This window comes from Salmo salar, chromosome ssa05, assembly GCF_905237065.1.
Source record: "Salmo salar chromosome ssa05, Ssal_v3.1, whole genome shotgun sequence".
In the NCBI taxonomy this organism is placed as follows: domain Eukaryota; kingdom Metazoa; phylum Chordata; class Actinopteri; order Salmoniformes; family Salmonidae; genus Salmo; species Salmo salar.
Window position 1 is genome coordinate 68,170,178 of NC_059446.1, and position 17,476 is coordinate 68,187,653.

Here is a 17,476-nt window from a genome sequence, read left to right on the forward strand (position 1 = left end):
AGAGCACACATCCTGGTAATCCGTCTGGCCCCGCAGCCTTGTGTATGTTGAGCTGTTTAAAGGTCTTACTCACGTCGGGTACTGAGAGCGTGATCACACAGTCGTCCGGAACAGCTGATGCTCTCATGCATGCCTCAGTGTTGCTTGCCTCGAAGCGTGCATAGAAGTTATTTAGCTCGTCTGGTAGGCTCGTGTCACTGGGCAGCTCGCGGCTGTGCTTCCCTTTGTAGTCTGTAATAGTTTGCAAACCCTGCCACATAAGACGAGCGTCGGAGCCGGTGTAGTATGATTCAATCTTAGCCCTGTATTGACGCTTTGCCTGTTTGATGGTTCATCGCAGGATTTCGTGTAAGCTTCCGGGTTAGAGTCCTGCACCTTGAAAGCGGCAGCTCTACCCTTTAGCTCAGTGCGAATGTTAACTGTAATCCATGTCTTCTGGTTGGGGTATGTACGTACAGTCACTGTGGGGACGACATCCTCGATGCACTTATTGATAAAGCCAGTGACTGATGTGGTGTACTCCTCAATGCCATTGGAAGAATCCCGGAACATGTTCCAGTCTGTGACAGCAAAACAGTCCTGTAGTTTAGCATCTGCTTCATCTGACCACTTTTTTATAGACTGAGTCACTGGTGCTTCCTGCTTTAATTTTAGCTTGTAAGCAGGAATCAGGAGGATAGAGTTGTGGTCAGATTTACCAAATGGAGGGCGAGGGAGATCTTTGTACGCGTCTCTGTGTGTGGAGTACAGGTAAATAAATAAACAAACACCCATGAAAAGTATAGCTGAAAACTCTCTAGGCAAGTAGTGTGGCCTGCAATTTATCACAATATAATCTACTTCAGGCGAGCAAAATCTAGAGACTTCCATAGATTTTGTGCACCAGCTGTTGTTTACAAATATGCACAGACCACCCCCCCTCGTCTACCCCTGTTCTATCTTGCAGGTGCAGCATATATCCCGCTAGCTGAATATCCATGTCGTCATTCAGTCACGATTCCGTGAAACATAGGATATTACAGTTTTTGATGTCCCGTTGGTAGGATATTCGTGATCGTACCTCATCTAATTTATTGTCCAATGATTGCACGTTGGCGAGTAGTATTGATGTTAACGGCAGCTTTCCTACTCGCCTTCTGCAGGTCCTGACGAGGCATCCGGCTCTTTGTCCTCTGTACCTGCGTCGCTTCCTCTTGCAAATAACGGGGATGTCAGCCCTGTCGGGTGTTTGGAGAATGTCCTGTGCGTCCTGCTTGTTGTAGAAAAAATCTTTGTCTAATCCGAGGTGAGTGATTGCTGTCCTGATATCCAGAAGCTCTTTTTTGCCGTAAGATACGGTTGCAGAAATATTATGTACAAAATAAGTTACAAATAATGCATAAAAAACACATAATAGCACAATTGGTTGGGCTCCTGTAAAACTGCTGCCATTTCTTCTGGTGCCATTTTATCATCAGGGTCAGCACACAAAGTAGCAAAACAGAGAAACAAAGACAACAGCACACTGAAGCAGAGGGGAATGGCTAACATTATGCCGTAGCAAGCTACAAGGTTGTCGAGAGTAACGAATAGCTCCTGGGAGATGGAGTAGGTGACACGCACACCAGAATCCCTCTCGATGACCACTGTCCTGTTGGCGATGCTGACAGACAGCTGTTTGGCTGGAGTGCTGGGAAGGGACACATTCTGACCGTTCACCTGGGAGATACAGGAAGAGGACGAAGACAGTCAGTCATGTCCATTACAGAATAAGGTTACCAAAAATATCTACATTTCTTTGCGCAAACTGCTACAGTAAATGTGCTCTGTGGAGGATTTCTCATCACACCTCGTTCCTCAGCCTTACTCACCCAGGTGTTGTGCTGGCTGTTGACAGTGACATACTTGAAGAAGACGTAGACTGTAGCCACATTGGGATAGGCTCCGTTACTGCAGACGTGTACGTCCACCACCACCCTGAACCACTGGCAGAGGTCTGGTCAGAGGCTACCTCATAACCCCCTTCATGCAATCGAAGGTGGTGAAGTGGGCACCAGGGTGGACCATGCAGTGCCCCTGTTTGAGTTGGCATCCTCTGACCCCGTCCTTCACCCCACAGACCTCTCTGCTGGCACAGATCAGCTTCTCACACCTCACCATGTACAATAGACATAGTAGGGTGCTCTATCGCTTCACCATCAGATACAGGCCGTCGTAGATGCATCCACACATATCTATGGAGACAAACTTGTCGCCGTCAGAGACGAAGCCCACGTCGCACTGGCAGCCCTCAAAGCAGCTAGAAGAGCAGGTGAAGGAGTCCACCAGGCTGGCACAGCTAGTACCACAGGTGTCAGCAAATAGCTCGTAGTGGCTGTTAGCTGGGCAGAAGACAGAGTTGACAGTGGATTTAAATATGCAAGACTAATACAGTATATCACTTCTACATCACAATTTTCTGCAGGGTGGTTAGTAGTGTTGGATTCTAAAATGTGAGATATTAAAGACATGATAGATCAGACGCATAGTATATAAAGGAGTGAGATCTGTAGAAAGACTGTGCTGGGTGGATGGGAGGAGATCACAGGATTGCTATAGACATCTGTGGATTAGGTGAAGGAGGGGTTGAGGTCAGGAGGTCAGGTCAGATCCCCTGAAGGGAGTAATAAGGGTTTACTACCCTCTTCCTGTGGAACAATAAGATGTAAGGATTGGAGAGAAGGAGGAGTGTCCAAAGTGGGGCTATATATACCTGTGATGGTGAGAAATGTTTTGTTGTCTGAATACAGCTGTAACGACCCTTTGGGAAGAATTAAACTTGGTTAAGCTTCTCTAGCGTCCGTGAGTTATTTACTCTGAAAAATAAGAAACTAACAGTAGAAATTAAACATGTAAACAGGTTACAGTAATCTCATCTGATGGTTCAAACTCACAGCAGAAGGAGCTGCTCCTCCAGGCCTGTATCTGGGCCCCAGCGTGCTGACAAGTGATGGCGTAAGCCTGGATGCTCTCACAGAGTCCCTCTGTCCCCGTCCATGGCACACACGTCAAACACACAGTGGGCCACGTATGCTGCCGGGTTCACCTTATTGTGGCAGGCCTAGAAGGGCCCGTTGTCTGCTGCCATAGGAGTCTAGCCTGCCGTACTGGGATGCCTTGGCATGATCACATACTGGGCACTGCCCGCCGCAGCCTCCACACACTACCCCAGGACGGTCCATCACCCACGCCTGCCCAAACTCATCCACGCTGACCATTTGGTAGGCGGAAGTCGTCGTCTGGCTTGGTGTTGTTGTTGCCACAGATCTTGCTCTGGTAAGTGCAGGGAACGATGACTTTGACGTAGTACACGGTGTCATAGAGCACCCGCAGGCCGAAGTCTGTCTGGAGGATAATGTTACAACCCTCCTGGGTCACCATAACCCGGCCAGCACTGAGAGAGAGGAAGGTTCACCAGCTCCTCATCCACCTGTGTTGGATAGGACAAGGTCAAACAGGATCACAGAAAGGACAACTCCCAGGGCCACCACCTCTGGCGTGGACTACAGGTTATTTTAAGTATAGGAAAAAATAATAATAATCTAAAAGTTGTTCAAAAAGATGTTCACTTACAATCACTCTCCAGCTCATCCCCTGCACAATGCTGATGGCATAGCTGTGACAGACACAGCGATCATGTTGACAGCCACCTTCCCATTGCCGTACTTTTCATTCCCTTGAGTCACGGTGAAGCCGGTTAGTCTGCCTTTGTCGTCTTCACACACCTTGGCCAGCGTGTAGACGCAGGTGCCCTGGAAGTCGAACCTGCGTCCGAATGACATGTAGTGGAGGTCGCCTGACGCCAAACCCGTGGCCTGCCCAATTGGGTGGCACCCCAACACCCCGTTTACCACCTTACAGGCCTCCCCGGCACCACACTTGGCCTTCTGGTAGGAGACTGCTCCGTTCTCCCCACAGGTACACTGTTTCAGACCCTGGGGGTAGAAGGTCTCCCTCTTCCTGTAGTAGTGCCCCCCGTAAGAGCAGCCGCACTGGGCCACGGTACGCAGGCGTCACCACTCAGCAGGTAGCCTTTGTCACACTGGCAGCCCTCAGAACAGGACTGGTGACATGTGGAGAGGCTTACACAAGTGGCAAGGCAGCCTGGGGCACAGAGGCTATACAGTGAGGGAAACAAGTATTTGATCCCCTGCTGATTTTGTACGTTTGCCCACTGACAAAGAAATGATCAGTCTATAATTTTAATGGTAGGTTTATCTGAACAGTGAGAGACAGAATAACGCATGTCAAAAATGTTATAAATTGATTTGCATTTTAATGAGGGAAATAAGTATTTGACCCCCTCTCAATCTGAAAGATTTCTGGCTCCCAGGTGTCTTTTATACAGGTAACGAGCTGAGATTAGGAGCACACTCTTAAAGGGAGTGCTCCTAATCTCAGTTTGTTACCTGTATAAAAGACACCTGTCCACAGAAGCAATCAATCAATCAGATTCCAAACTCTCCACCATGGCCAAGACCAAAGAGCTCTCCAAGGATGTCAGGGACAAGATTGTAGACATACACAAGGCTGGAATGGGCTACAAGACCATCGCCAAGCAGCTTGGTGAGAAGGTGACAACAGTTGGTGCGATTATTCGCAAATGGAAGAAACACAGAAGAACTGTCAATCTCCCTCAGCCTGGGGCTCCATGCAAGATCTCACCTCGTGGAGTTGCAATGAGCATGAGAACGGTGAGGAATCAGCCCAGAACTACACGGGAGGATCTTGTCAATGATCTCAAGGCAGCTGGGACCATAGTCACCAAGAAAACAATTGGTAACACACTACGCCGTGAAGGACTGAAACCCTGCAGCGCCCGCAAGGTCCCCCTGCTCAAGAAAGTACATATACATGCCTGTCTGAAGTTTGCCAATGAACATCTGAATTATTCAGAGGACAACTGGTGAAAGTGTTGTGGTCAGATGAGACCAAAATGGAGCTCTTTGGCATCAACTCAACTCGCCGTGTTTGGAGGAGGAGGAATGCTGCCTATGACCCCAAGAACACCATCCCCACCGCCTTCCCTGTGGCTCAGTTGGTAGAGTATGGTGTTTGTGACGCCAGCATGGTGTGTGCAACGCGAGGGTTGTGGGTTCGATTCCCACGGGGGGCCAGTACAAAAAAAAATGCATGAAATTGAAATGAATGTATTCACTACTGTAAGTCGCTCTGGATAAGAGCGTCTGCTAAATGACTAAAATGTAAAATGTAAATGTCAAACATGGAGGTGGAAACATTATGCTTTGGGGGTGTTTTTCTGCTAAGGGGACAGGACAACTTCACCGCATCAAAGGGACGATGGACGGGGCCATGTACCGTCAAATCTTGGGTGAGAACCTCCTTCCCTCAGCCAGGGCATTGAAAATGGGTCGTGGATGGGTATTCCAGCATGACAATGACCCAAAACACACGGCCAAGGCAACAAAGGAGTGGCTCAAGAAGAAGCACACCTACTCCGATTAGGTGTGAAAAAAAGTATATACACAATTTGTTTCATTGAAGATTGGAAATTATGCAAACATTTGTAGAAGCCATAATGTGGAATATTAAAGCTATATGTTAACAGTTAATTTTATTACATCATGGCTCCGTTGTTGGAGAATGGCGCTTGTAACAGGATTGTGGGTTTGATTCCTGGGACCAGCCATACAAAAAATGTATGCATGCATGACTAAGTAACCTTTATTTAACCAGGAAAAGACCCAAGGTTAGAAACTTCTTTAGCGAGGGGGACATGGCTTTGGATAAAAATGTGCGCTAAACCTTATATATGATGTAAGGTAACAAAGTAACTCTGACTCACGACAGAAGCACTCGCTCCTTCAGGAATGGACGGTCACCCCTTTGCTCTGACAGGCAGCGACGTAGGCTGCTACCGCGTCGCGCACCGACCCTTAGTAATCATGATTATAACAGGCCTCGAAAACTGTCCTCCAGGTACGGAGCGGGGTCCACATCGCCATGGCACTCTTTGAAGGGGCCGGCCTTGTCTGCTATGATGCCACAGCGGGAGCTGTACATGTTCTTCTCTGCGTCAGAGCAGGACTGGCATTATGTCCAATGGCATCCAGAGGAGCAGCCAGGCACAAGGGCCACCCGCCAGTTCTCACCCAGCCAGGTGGCATCAGGTGCGGGATGACTGTCCCGCATAGTGAGGTCGTCCTGGGGCATGGCGTTGTAGTTGCCACACAGGCCGCAGACTGCCCCCTGGTAGGGGCTGGGGAGTTTGACGTGCACCGTGCTGTGCCAGTCAAAGGTCAACGTGATGCCCACAGCAGTCTTCACCACCGCCCTTTGGCCACTGCAGAACACCATCAGCTGACTGTTCAGGCCCAGGGGCAGGGACACAAGCTGATCATCCAACTGAGACGAAAGAGAAAGGAGAATTATATGGGAGCCTATAGATTTAATATTTTTCCATTGTTCACTAATCCAGAGTAATTCCCAATTAAATGTTAATTTCATTAAATCCGCAAGGATTAAGGACTTGAATGCTTAAACAGCTGTAACATCACCATGTGTGGTAGAATTTAACACGTGGGGGAAAATAAACCACCACTTAGTGTTAAATACCAAGAGTCTTAAAATACTAACTAACATAATTATAAATTCCTGTAAATATACAACCCCCCCATACATTCTGTCCCTATACAGCAGGGGTTCTTAAACTTTTTCAGCCTGGGACCCAAATGAGAAATTATGTGTTTTCCTGGGACCCAAGCTTAGGAATATATGCAAGTTTACGTACATATTGGTACATTTCATTGCCCTTACGCCTAAAACATATGCAATATAGACAAAAACAAATAATGAAATAGCTAGTCATGTTTATTTTCCCACATTAACTCTTACATCTGTCTAGGTTGGAACTGTTGCTGTTAATTCAATAAATCATTTTTCATTCTGAACTGGAACAAACGGATTGATCACATCACACAAACAGAACAGACACGCAGGCTTTTTGATAGTGCAACCCTAAGTAACAGTATAGATTATGAAAAATTTATCAGACCTACTGTACAAATTATTGTCAAAAGAAAGTCTAGGTTGGAGCTGTTGATGTTAAAATAGAAGTCATCTTTTTTTCTGAACTGGAATAAACGGATTGATCCAGGCTCTATCACATCTGGACGTGATTGGGAGTCCCATAGGGCGGTGCACAATTATCCCAGCGTCGTCCAGGTTTGGCTGGGGTAGGCCGTCATTGTAAATAATGATTTGTTCTTAACTGACTTGCCTAGATAAAAAAGGTTCAATTAAAAATATATACATATATTTTTTTTTTAAATCACACGGATGTAGACTGGAAAACAAAAACACAGTCCTAATGAACCGAGGTAAAGACAGTTTCAAGTTGGATATTCGCGCTTTCAAACTTTAATAGCTTTCAAACCACTTGAGCCACAGACTCCAAATAAGTGTCATAATGTTGGAAAAATTGCACACATCATTGCACAGGTCTTATTTTCACAATTTGGACATTAATTCACTTTCCAAATCTAATACACATGTGGAAATGTGAGCAGCATTTGTATTCCTAGTTGAATTAGTTAGTACAAAGTACAAACTTTTTTTACATTTGAATTTCAATAGCTCCTTGGTCATGTGACCTACTTGACTCAAACAAGGTTCAGAATGTCCACTGACTACCCTTCTATATTGCACACCCTTCAGGTTGTCCATTTTCATCTCATAAGATTTTACATGAATTTTACAAAAATGTAAAAAGCTCCTTGGTCATGTGACCTAATGACTTCAAACAAGGTTTAGAAGGTCCACCGGCTACACTTCTATATTGCACCCCTTTTAGTTTGTCCATTTTCATCTCACATGATTTGACATTAATTTTTCAAAATTTAGAATTTCAATAGCTCCTTGGTCATGTGACCTAATGACTTCAAACAAGGTTCAGAATGTCCACTCAGTGGGCCTACACATTGCACACCCTTAGTTTGTCCATTTTCATCTCACATGATTTTACATTAATTTTTCTAAATTTAAGTGTAAGCTTGCAGACCTTCATTTTACATGGGTGTTACATATATATTTTTTTTAAGTTAACAAAATGTTACAGCCTCGCAATAACCATCTTTCACATGGACACTGAAAAGATCCGCAAATGGCTGTATGTGGTATGGAACAAGGACAGGGTGTTCAAACAGAGGTGCTTAAAGGAAGGCGCACAGGTAGGCCTCATGTGTCACACCCTGACCTTAGAGATCCTTTTATGTCTCTATTTTGGTTGGTCAGGGCGTGAGCTGGGGTGGGCATTCTATGTCCTTTTTTCTATGTTTTTGTATTTCTTTGTTTTGGCCTGGTATGGCTCTCAATCAGGGACAGCTGTACATCGTTGTCGCTGATTGGGAGTCATACTTGGGTAGCCTGTTTTCCTTTGGGTTTTGTGGGTGGTTAATTTCTGTTTAGTGTGTTAGGATACCTGACAGGACTGTTTGGCTGTTGTTTGTTTTTCTTTGTGAAGTGCCTTTTCTCATCCAAAATAAACGCTAGAGTCCCACCTCCCCGAGAGAGGTTAAATGCAAGTAAAAGTAAATGCATGCTCTTCAACCCATTGCTGCTCGCACCTGCCCGCCCGCCTGCCTAGCATCACTACTCTGGACGGTTCTGACTTAGAATATATGAACAACTACAAATACCTAGGTGTCTGGTTAGACTGTAAACTCACCTTCTCCCTCAGACTCACATTAAGCATCTCCAATCCAAAATAAAATCTAGAATCGTTTTCCTATGTTGCAATAAAGCATCCTTCACTCACGCTGCCAAACATACCCTGGTAAAACTGACTATCCTACCGATCCTTGACTTTGGCAATGTCATTTACAAAATATCCTCCAACACTCTACTCAGCAAATTGGATGCGGTCTATCACAGTGCCACATGTTTTCTCACCAAAGCCCCATATACTACCCACCACTGCGACCTGTATGCTCTCGTTAGCTGGCCCTCGCTTCATACTCGTCGCCAAACCCACTGGCTCCAGGTCATCTATAAGTCCTTGTTAGGTAAAGCCCCGCCTTCTCTCAGCTCACTGGTCACCATAGCAGCACCCACCCATAGCACATGCTCCAGCAGGTATATTTCACTCGTCACCCCCAAAGCCAATTCTTCATTTGGCTGCCTTTCCTTCCAGTTCTCTGCTGCCAACGATTGGAATGAATTGCAAAAATCACTGAAGCTGGAGACTCATATATTCCTCACTATATTTAAGCATCAGCTATCAGAGCAGCTTACAGATCATTGCACCTGTACATAGCCCATCCAACTACCTCATCCCCATATTGTTATTTATATTTTTTATTTTCTTTGCACCCCAGTATCTCTACTTGCACATTAATCTTCTGCACATCTATCACTCCAGTGTTTATTTGCGAAATTGTAATTATTTCCCCACTACGGCCTATTTATTGCCTTACCTCCCTAATCTTACTTCAAGCCTTAAACACTGGCACCCTCATAGATATCATCCTAACAAACTTGCCCTCTAAATACACCTCTGCTGTTTTCAACCAAGATCTCAGCGATCACTGCCTCATTGCCTGCATCCGTAATAGGTCAGCGGTCAAACGACCTCCACTCATCACTGTCAAACGCTCCCTGAAACATTTCAGCGAGCAAGCCTTTCTAATCGACCTGGCCCTGGTATCCTGGAAGGATATTGACCTCATCCCGTCAGTAGAGGATGCCTTGTTATTTTTTTTTAAATGCCTTCCTCGCCATCTTAAATAAGCGTACCCCATTCAAGAAATTTAGAACCAGGAACAGATGAGAGGCGTTGGAACCAAGACGTTGAGAAGACTTTGCAAAAACATTGGAATTACTTTGATGCTTGTCTTTACAGTACTATGGGAGTTGATTCACATTCTATATAAATAAATCCAGAGATCCCCAGACCTGACTGCCCTTAAGCAACACAAAAACATCCTGTGGCGTTCTGCATTAGCATCGAACAGCCCCCGTGATATGCAACTTTTCAGGGAAGTTAGAAACCAATATACACAGGCAGTTAGAAAAGCCAAGGCTAGCTTTTTCAAGCACAAATTTGCTTCCTGCAACACAAATTCAAAAAAGTTCTGGGATATTGTAAAGTCCATGGAGAATAAGAACACCTCCTCCCAGCTACCCACTGCACTGAGGATAGGAAACTCTGTCACCACCGATAAACCCACTATAATTGAGAATTTCAATAAGCATTTTTCTACGGCTGGCCATGCTTTCCACCTGGCTACCCCTACTGCAGTCAACAGCACTGCACCCCCCACAGCTACTCGCCCAAGCCTTCCCCATTTCTCCTTCTCTCAAATCCATTCAGCTGATGTTCTGAAAGAGCTGCAAAATCTGGACCCCTACAAATCAGCCGGGCTAGACAATCTGGACCCTTTCTTTCTAAAATTATCTGCCGAAATTATTGCAACCCCTATTACTAGCCTGTTCAACCTCTCTTTCGTGTCGTCTGAGATTCCCATAGATTGGAAAGCAGCTGCTGTCATCCCCTCTTCAAAGGAGGGGACACTCTTGACCCAAATTGCTACATACCTATATCCATCCTACCCTGCCTTTCTAAGGTCTTCGAAAGCCAAGTCAACAAACAGATTACCGACCATTTCGAATCCCACCGCACCTTCTCCGCAATGCAATCTGGTTTCAGAGCTGGTCATGGGTGCACCTCAGCCACGCTGAAGGTCCTAAACGATATCGTAACCACCATCGATAAGAAACAATACTGTGCTGCCGTATTCATTGACCTGGCCAAAGCTTTCGACTCTGTCAATCACCACATCCTCATCGGCAGACTCAATAGCCTTGGTTTCTCAAATGATTGCATCGCCTGGTTCACCAACTACTTCTCTGATAGAGTTCAGTGTGTCAAATCGGAGGGCCTGTTGTCCGGACCTCTGGCAGTCTCTATGGGGGTGCCACAGGGTTCAACTCTTGGGCCAACTCTTTTCTCTGTATACAATCGTGATGTCGCTCTTGCTGCTGGTGAGTCTCTGATCCACCTCTACACAAACGACACCATTCTGTATACTTCTGGCCCTTCTTTGGACACTGTGTTAACAACCCTCCAGACGAGCTTCAATGCCATACAACTCTCCTTCCGTGGCCTCCAACTAAATGCATGCTCTTCAACCGATCGCTGCCTGCACCTGCCCGCCTGTCCAGCATCACTACTCTGGACGGTTCTGACTTAGAATATGTGGACAACTACAAATACCTAGGTGTCTGGTTACTGTGAACTCTCCTTCCAGACTCACATCAAACATCTCCAATCCAACAAAGCATCCTTCACTCATGCTGCCAAACATACCCTTGCTGCCAAACATACCCGACTTCGGCAATGTCATTTACAAAATAGCCTCCAATACCCTACTCAACAAACTGGATGCAGTCTATCACAGAGCCATCCGTTTTGTCACCAAAGCCCCATATACTACCCACCACTGCGACCTGTACGCTCTCGTTGGCTGGCCTTCGCTTCATAATCGTCGCCAAACCCACTGGCTCCAGGTCATCTACAAGACCCTGCTAGGTAAAGTCCCCCCTTATCTCCGCTCACTGGTCACCATAGCAGCACCCACCTGTAGCACGCGCTCCAGCAAGTATATCTCTTTGGTCACCCCCAAAGCCAATTCCTCCATTGGCCGTCTCTCCTTCCAGTTCTCTGCTGCCAATGACTGGAACGAACTACAAAAATCTCTGAAACTGGAAACACTTATCTCCCTCACTAGCTTTAAGCACCAGCTGTCAGAGCAGCTCACAGATCACTGCACCTGTACATAGCCCATCTATAATTTAGCCCAAACTACCTCTTCCCCTACTGTATTTATTTATTTTGCTCCTTTGCACCCCATTATTTATTTCTACTTTGCACTTTCTTCTACTACAAATCTACCATTCCAGTGTTTTACTTGCTATATTGTATTTACTTTGCCACCATGGCCTTTTTTGCCTACCTCCCTTATCTCACCTCATTTGCTCACATTGTATATAGACTTATTTTTCTACTGTATTATTGACTGTATGTTTGTTTTACTCCATGTGTAACTCTGTGTTGTTGTATGTTGTCGAACTGCTTTGCTTTATCTTGGCCAGGTCGCAATTGTAAATGAGAACTTGTTCTCAACTTGCCTACCTGGTTAAATAAAGGTGAAATAAAAATAAAAATAAATAAAATTTGCACACACTGTATATAGACTTTTCTATTGTGTTAATTGACTGTACGTTTGTTTATTCCATTTGTAACTCCATTTGTAACTCTGTGTTGTTGTTTGTGTCACACTGCTTTGCTTTATCTTGGCCAGGTCACAGTTGTAAATGAGAACTTGTTGTCAACTGGCTTACCTGGTTAAATAAAAGGTGAAATAGAAAATAAATAAAAAATACTATATGTGGCAATGTCTTATGTCCGTCCTACATGTAGTGTTGGTACATGGAATATTCCTCAACTGCATATATCATAAATTGCTATTGCAAATAGAAGTATTATGTTCAACAACTGACATTTTCAGATATTATTTTGACAAACACACTTTGGTGCTTACAATTCATTCATTCTCTATTGTCATAGATTTGATGGGCACTGTCATCTGTGATATAACTTTCTTTAAGCACGTACTGATGAAACTGTCACTACAAATGCTCTACATTTATTCACTCTGTGATAGGGTTGGATCCTATATGCTACTTTTATTATTGTCCTGTAAATGGTTCCATGCCTATAATTTAGGCTGTGTGTAGAAGGAGGCATAAAGGAAATTACCTATACTACTAAATTACTACTAGGTTATAGTGATAAGGAAAACAGCATACACATTTGGCCTGTGAATTCATTTGCCTATAACTAATCAGAATTCCATTATGTTTACATAAAAAAGAGAGAACTCCAAAATGAGAAGATCCTGCCATGAAAAAAACTACTGGGTGGACATAAAGTGGAAAGGAGGGGAAATAAGTCACACCATGCAGCAGGACACCTTCAGCTGCGGGGTATATGTAATGCAGGTTTGATAGTTATATTTTCAATAATGAATGGTTAGTTGTAATGTGACAATTAGGTAAAAAACTATTTAATTTTTTGGTGTAGATGGCCTGTAAAGCTTACAGATTTAAGTCTAATAGCATGAGATGAAATTAGTCAAACATCAGAGTGTGTGATATGAATGCATATTCAGTGGACATTCTGAACCTTGTTTGAGGTCATTAGGTCACATGACCAAGGAGCTATTGAAATTCTAAATTTTGAAAAATTAATGTAAAATCATGTGAGATGAAAATGGACAAACTAAAGGGTGTGCAATGTGTAAGCCCACTGAGTGGACATTCTGAACCTTGTTTGAAGTCACTAGGTCACATGACCAAGGACCTATTAAAATTTTACATTTTGAAAAATTCATGTAAAAATGTGTGAGATGAAAATGGACAAACTAAAGGGTGTGCAATATAGAAGGGTAGTTAGTGGACATTCTGAACCTTGTTTGAGTCCAGTAGGTCATATGATTAATGAGCTATTGAAATTCAAAAATGTAAATAAATAATTTAAAATAGTGCGTACCATCGGGTTAGCTAGAACCAATTTTGAAAGTTTTAGGAGTAATGGTTAAATAGCTATTGAAACTTTTTCAATTTGATTTGTCACTATGTTGACGGTCCCTAACTGCTGTTGGTGGAGGTAAGGAAAACTACAGGCGAATAACTGTCGAATATCCAACCCGAAACTGTCTTTATCTCGGTTCCTAAGGAGAGGTGTACTACTGGTTGAAGTTTTCAGCAAGCATGTCTATTCTGGGCTCAGTTTTTGACAGTGCAACATTGAGGTCATGCTCAGCATTGAGACTAGAGGTCGCCCGATTAATCGGAATGGCCGATTAATTAAGTCCGATTTCAAGTTTTCATAACAATCTGAAATCGGTATTTTTGGACACCGATTTGGCCGTTTTTTTTTTTTTTTTTTTACACCTTTATTTAACTAGGCAAGTCAGTTAAGAACACATTCTGATTTTCAATGACGGCCTAGGAACGGTGGGTTAACTGCCTTGTTCAGGGGCAGAACGACAGATTTTTACCTTCTCAGCTCGGGGATTCGTTTTTGCAACCTTCCGGTTACTAGTCCAACGCTCTAACCACCTGCCTTACATTGCACTCCACGAGGAGCCTGCGTGGCAGGCTGACTACCTGTTACGCGAGGGCAGCAAGAAGCCAAGGTAAGTTGCTAGCTAGCATTAAACTTATCTTATAAAAAACAATCAATCTTAACATAATCACTAGTTAACTACAGATGGTTGATGATATTACTAGTTTATCTAGTGTGTCCTGAGTTGCATAAAATCGATGCGGTGCCTGTTAATTTCTCATCGAATCACAGCCAACTTCGCCAAACGTGATGATTTAGCACTGTCGTTGCACCAAACCTAACCATAAACATCAATGCCTTTCTTTAAAATCAATACACAGGTATATATTTTTAAACCTGCAGATTTAGTTAATATTGCCTGCTAACATGAATTTCTTATAATTAGGGAAATTGTGTCACTTCTCTTGCGTTCCGTGCAAGCAGTCAGGATATATGCAGCAGTTTGGGCCGCCTGGCTCGTTGCGAACTGTGTGAAGTCCATTTATTCCTAACAAAAACCATAATTAATTTGCCAGAATTGTACATAATTATGACATAACATTGAAGGTTGTACAATGTAACAGCAATATTTAGGCTTAGGGATGCCACCCGAATACGGAACGGTTCCGTATTTCACTGAAAGAATAAACGTTTTGTTTTCGAAATGATCGTTTCCGGATTCGACAATATTAATGACCAACTGCTCGTATTTCTGTGTATTATTATGTTATAATTAAGTCTATGATTTGATATTTGATAGAGCAGTCTGACTGAGCGATGGTAGGCAGCAGCAGGCTCGTAAGCATTCATTCAAACAGCACTTTTATGCGTTTGCCAGCAGCTCTTCACTGTGCTTCAAGCATTGAGCTGTTTATGTAACCGATGTGAAATGGATATCTAGTTAGCGGGGTGCGCTAATAGCATTTCAATCGGTGACGTCACTCGCTCTGAGACTTGGAGTAGTTGTTCCCCTTGCTCTGCAAGGGCCGCTGCTTTTGTGGAGCGATGGGTAACGATGCTTCGAGGGTGGCTGTTATCGATGTGTTCCTGGTTCGAGCCCGGGTAGGGGCCAGGAGGGACGGAAGCTATACTGTTACACTGGCAATACTAAAGTGCCTATAAGAACATCCAATAGTCAAAGGTATATGAAATACAAATGGTACAGAGAGAAATAGTCCTATAATTCCTATAATAACTACAACCTAAAACTTATTACCTGGGAATATTGAAGACTCATGTTAAAAGGAACCACCCGCTTTCATATGTTCTCATGTTCTGAGCAAGGAACTTAAACGTTAGCTTTTTTACATGGCACATATTGCACTTTTACTTTCTTCTCCAACACTTTGTTTTTGCATTATTTAAACCAAATTGAACATGTTTCATTATTTATTTGAGGCAAAATTGATTTTATTGATGTATTATATTAAGTTAAAAAAAAATAAGAAAATACAAATAATTACAAATTTAAATGTTAAATAAATAAATATAAAAAAAAAAAATTTAAAAAAAGAAATCGGCCGATTAATCAGTATCGGCTTTTTTGGTCCTCCAATAATCGGTATCGGCGCTGAAAAATTAATCGGTCGACCTCTAATTGAGGTCTGTACTTGTTTTTTTTAAGCAATCTTGAGTTGAGAACCCTGACTGACATAGGTAGGTGGTGCCAAACAGTACCAGAACATCTACTGCTTTGTCAGGCAGGAGACCACTTCCTGCTGTAGTGGAGCCACCAAGGAGCTATTGAAATGTTACATTTTGAAAAATTCATGTAAAAATGTGTGAGATGAAAATTGACAAACTAAAGGGTGTGCAATATAGAAGGGTAGTTAGTGGACATTCTGAACCTTGTTTGAGTCCAGTAGGTCATATGATTAATTTTTATTCTGAACTGGAATATACTGCGTGTGTTTGCCTCAAAAAATATCTTGCTTCAAACTGTTTATTCCAGTTCAGAATAAAAATGACTTGTATTTTAACAGCAACGGTTCCAACAGACTTGTTTTCAACAAGAAATTCTACAGTAGGCCTGATCATTTTTCATCTTCATCTGTACTGTTACTTAGGGTTGCACTATCAGTAGCTAGCTAACTTGTTTTGGCTAACGTTAGCTATTAGCTGTATACAAGGCCAGAGGATTGTTTCAAAGAGAAACTCACATATACTACTATGAGATATAGTACTCCCTTATTTCTGCTTATCGCCTTTTATAAAATGACAACAACGCCATGCTAGCTGACTTACTGTTTCCTGGAGCATTCGGTCCTGTTCTGAAAGAATTCCCTGGGTATACCGTCATACTGTGGATGTATGGTCAGGACGTGTCGTTATATGAATTTGTTCGTTTTGATTGACTTATTACTAAGCACTTCTCCGCACAAAACACTTTGAGGGAGGTCCTCGTTAATTCTCATAGTTTGTATGAAAGAGAGAAACTCATCGGTGTTTTGGCTTTTCATGACGGTTGAGCTCAGTCATAATTTGTTTCGAGCATGAGTCCATTTGGCGAGTGGGAATGACAAATCAGTTGCTTACAGGGCATCATCTGCTGTTGAACGACAGCGCTGCAGCGTGTGTCGCGGAGTGATCTTCAAGAAAACTCCAGAAAAAATATCTGGTAAACCGCGAAGTACACGGGCATCTCCTTCTCGCGCAACTGTCAAACTGAGCAGACACCGCTGTTAAGCAGAGAGCGCACGGAACAGGGACCGCAGTTGCTCTTAGCCAAATGAAGTAATTAAATAATTATACATTTACTCTGACACGATCCCCACCATTAACAGGTCCGCGACCCATACTTTAAGGCTGCTATACAGAAACACTCACGAGTACCTTGAAGGGGGTAGTCCCTGCTGATGGTGAAGATGACAATCTTAGTGTAGGCCACGGTCTTGCTCCCGCCGTGGTCATTCTGCATCGTCACCTTGAACGGCAACAGGCCCGGATTCTGGGTGCACAGCGCCACCAGCTGGTACACACAAGTCCCCTGGTAGCCAAACCAATGCCCTTCGAAGGTACAGTTGTAGTCGGAAGTTTACATACACTTTAGCCAAATACATTTAAACTACGTTTTTCATAATTCCTGACATTTAATCCCGGTAAAAAATCCCTGTTTTAGGTCAGTTAGGATCACCACTTTATTTTAAGAATGTGAAATGTCAGAATAAAAGTAGAGAGAATGATTTATTTCAGCTTTTATTTCCTTCATCAGTGGGTCGGTAGTTTACATACACTCAATTAGTATTTGGTAGGATTGCTTTTAAATTGTTTAACTTGGGTCAAACGTTCCAGGTAGTCTTCCACAAGCTCCCCGCAATAAATTGGGTGAAT

General features: G+C 43.4%; 1 protein-coding gene and 1 long non-coding RNA gene across 4 annotated transcripts; both read right to left on the reverse strand.

Moving 5' to 3' along the window:
* Positions 1-842: 842 nt before the first annotated feature.
* On the reverse strand, positions 843-4,203 carry LOC106605626 (uncharacterized). 3 transcript variants are annotated; one of them, XR_001328911.2, is made up of 4 exons: positions 3,592-4,203; positions 2,913-3,448; positions 1,851-2,360; positions 843-1,698 (listed from the first exon to the last, which is right to left on the reverse strand). It is a non-coding gene; the product is annotated as an uncharacterized lncRNA (long non-coding RNA). The 3 variants fall into 3 exon arrangements; XR_001328908.2 differs by having other exon boundaries at positions 1,851-2,779; XR_001328907.2 differs by having other exon boundaries at positions 1,851-3,448.
* Positions 4,204-5,338: 1,135 nt separating this feature from the next.
* On the reverse strand, positions 5,339-16,963 carry LOC123743250 (IgGFc-binding protein). Its single transcript, XM_045719419.1, has 2 exons — positions 16,391-16,963; positions 5,339-6,384 (listed from the first exon to the last, which is right to left on the reverse strand). Exons 1-2 carry the CDS (start codon positions 16,403-16,405, stop codon positions 6,073-6,075), a joined length of 327 nt encoding a protein of 108 aa, XP_045575375.1. The 5' UTR covers positions 16,406-16,963; the 3' UTR covers positions 5,339-6,072.
* Positions 16,964-17,476: the final 513 nt, after the last annotated feature.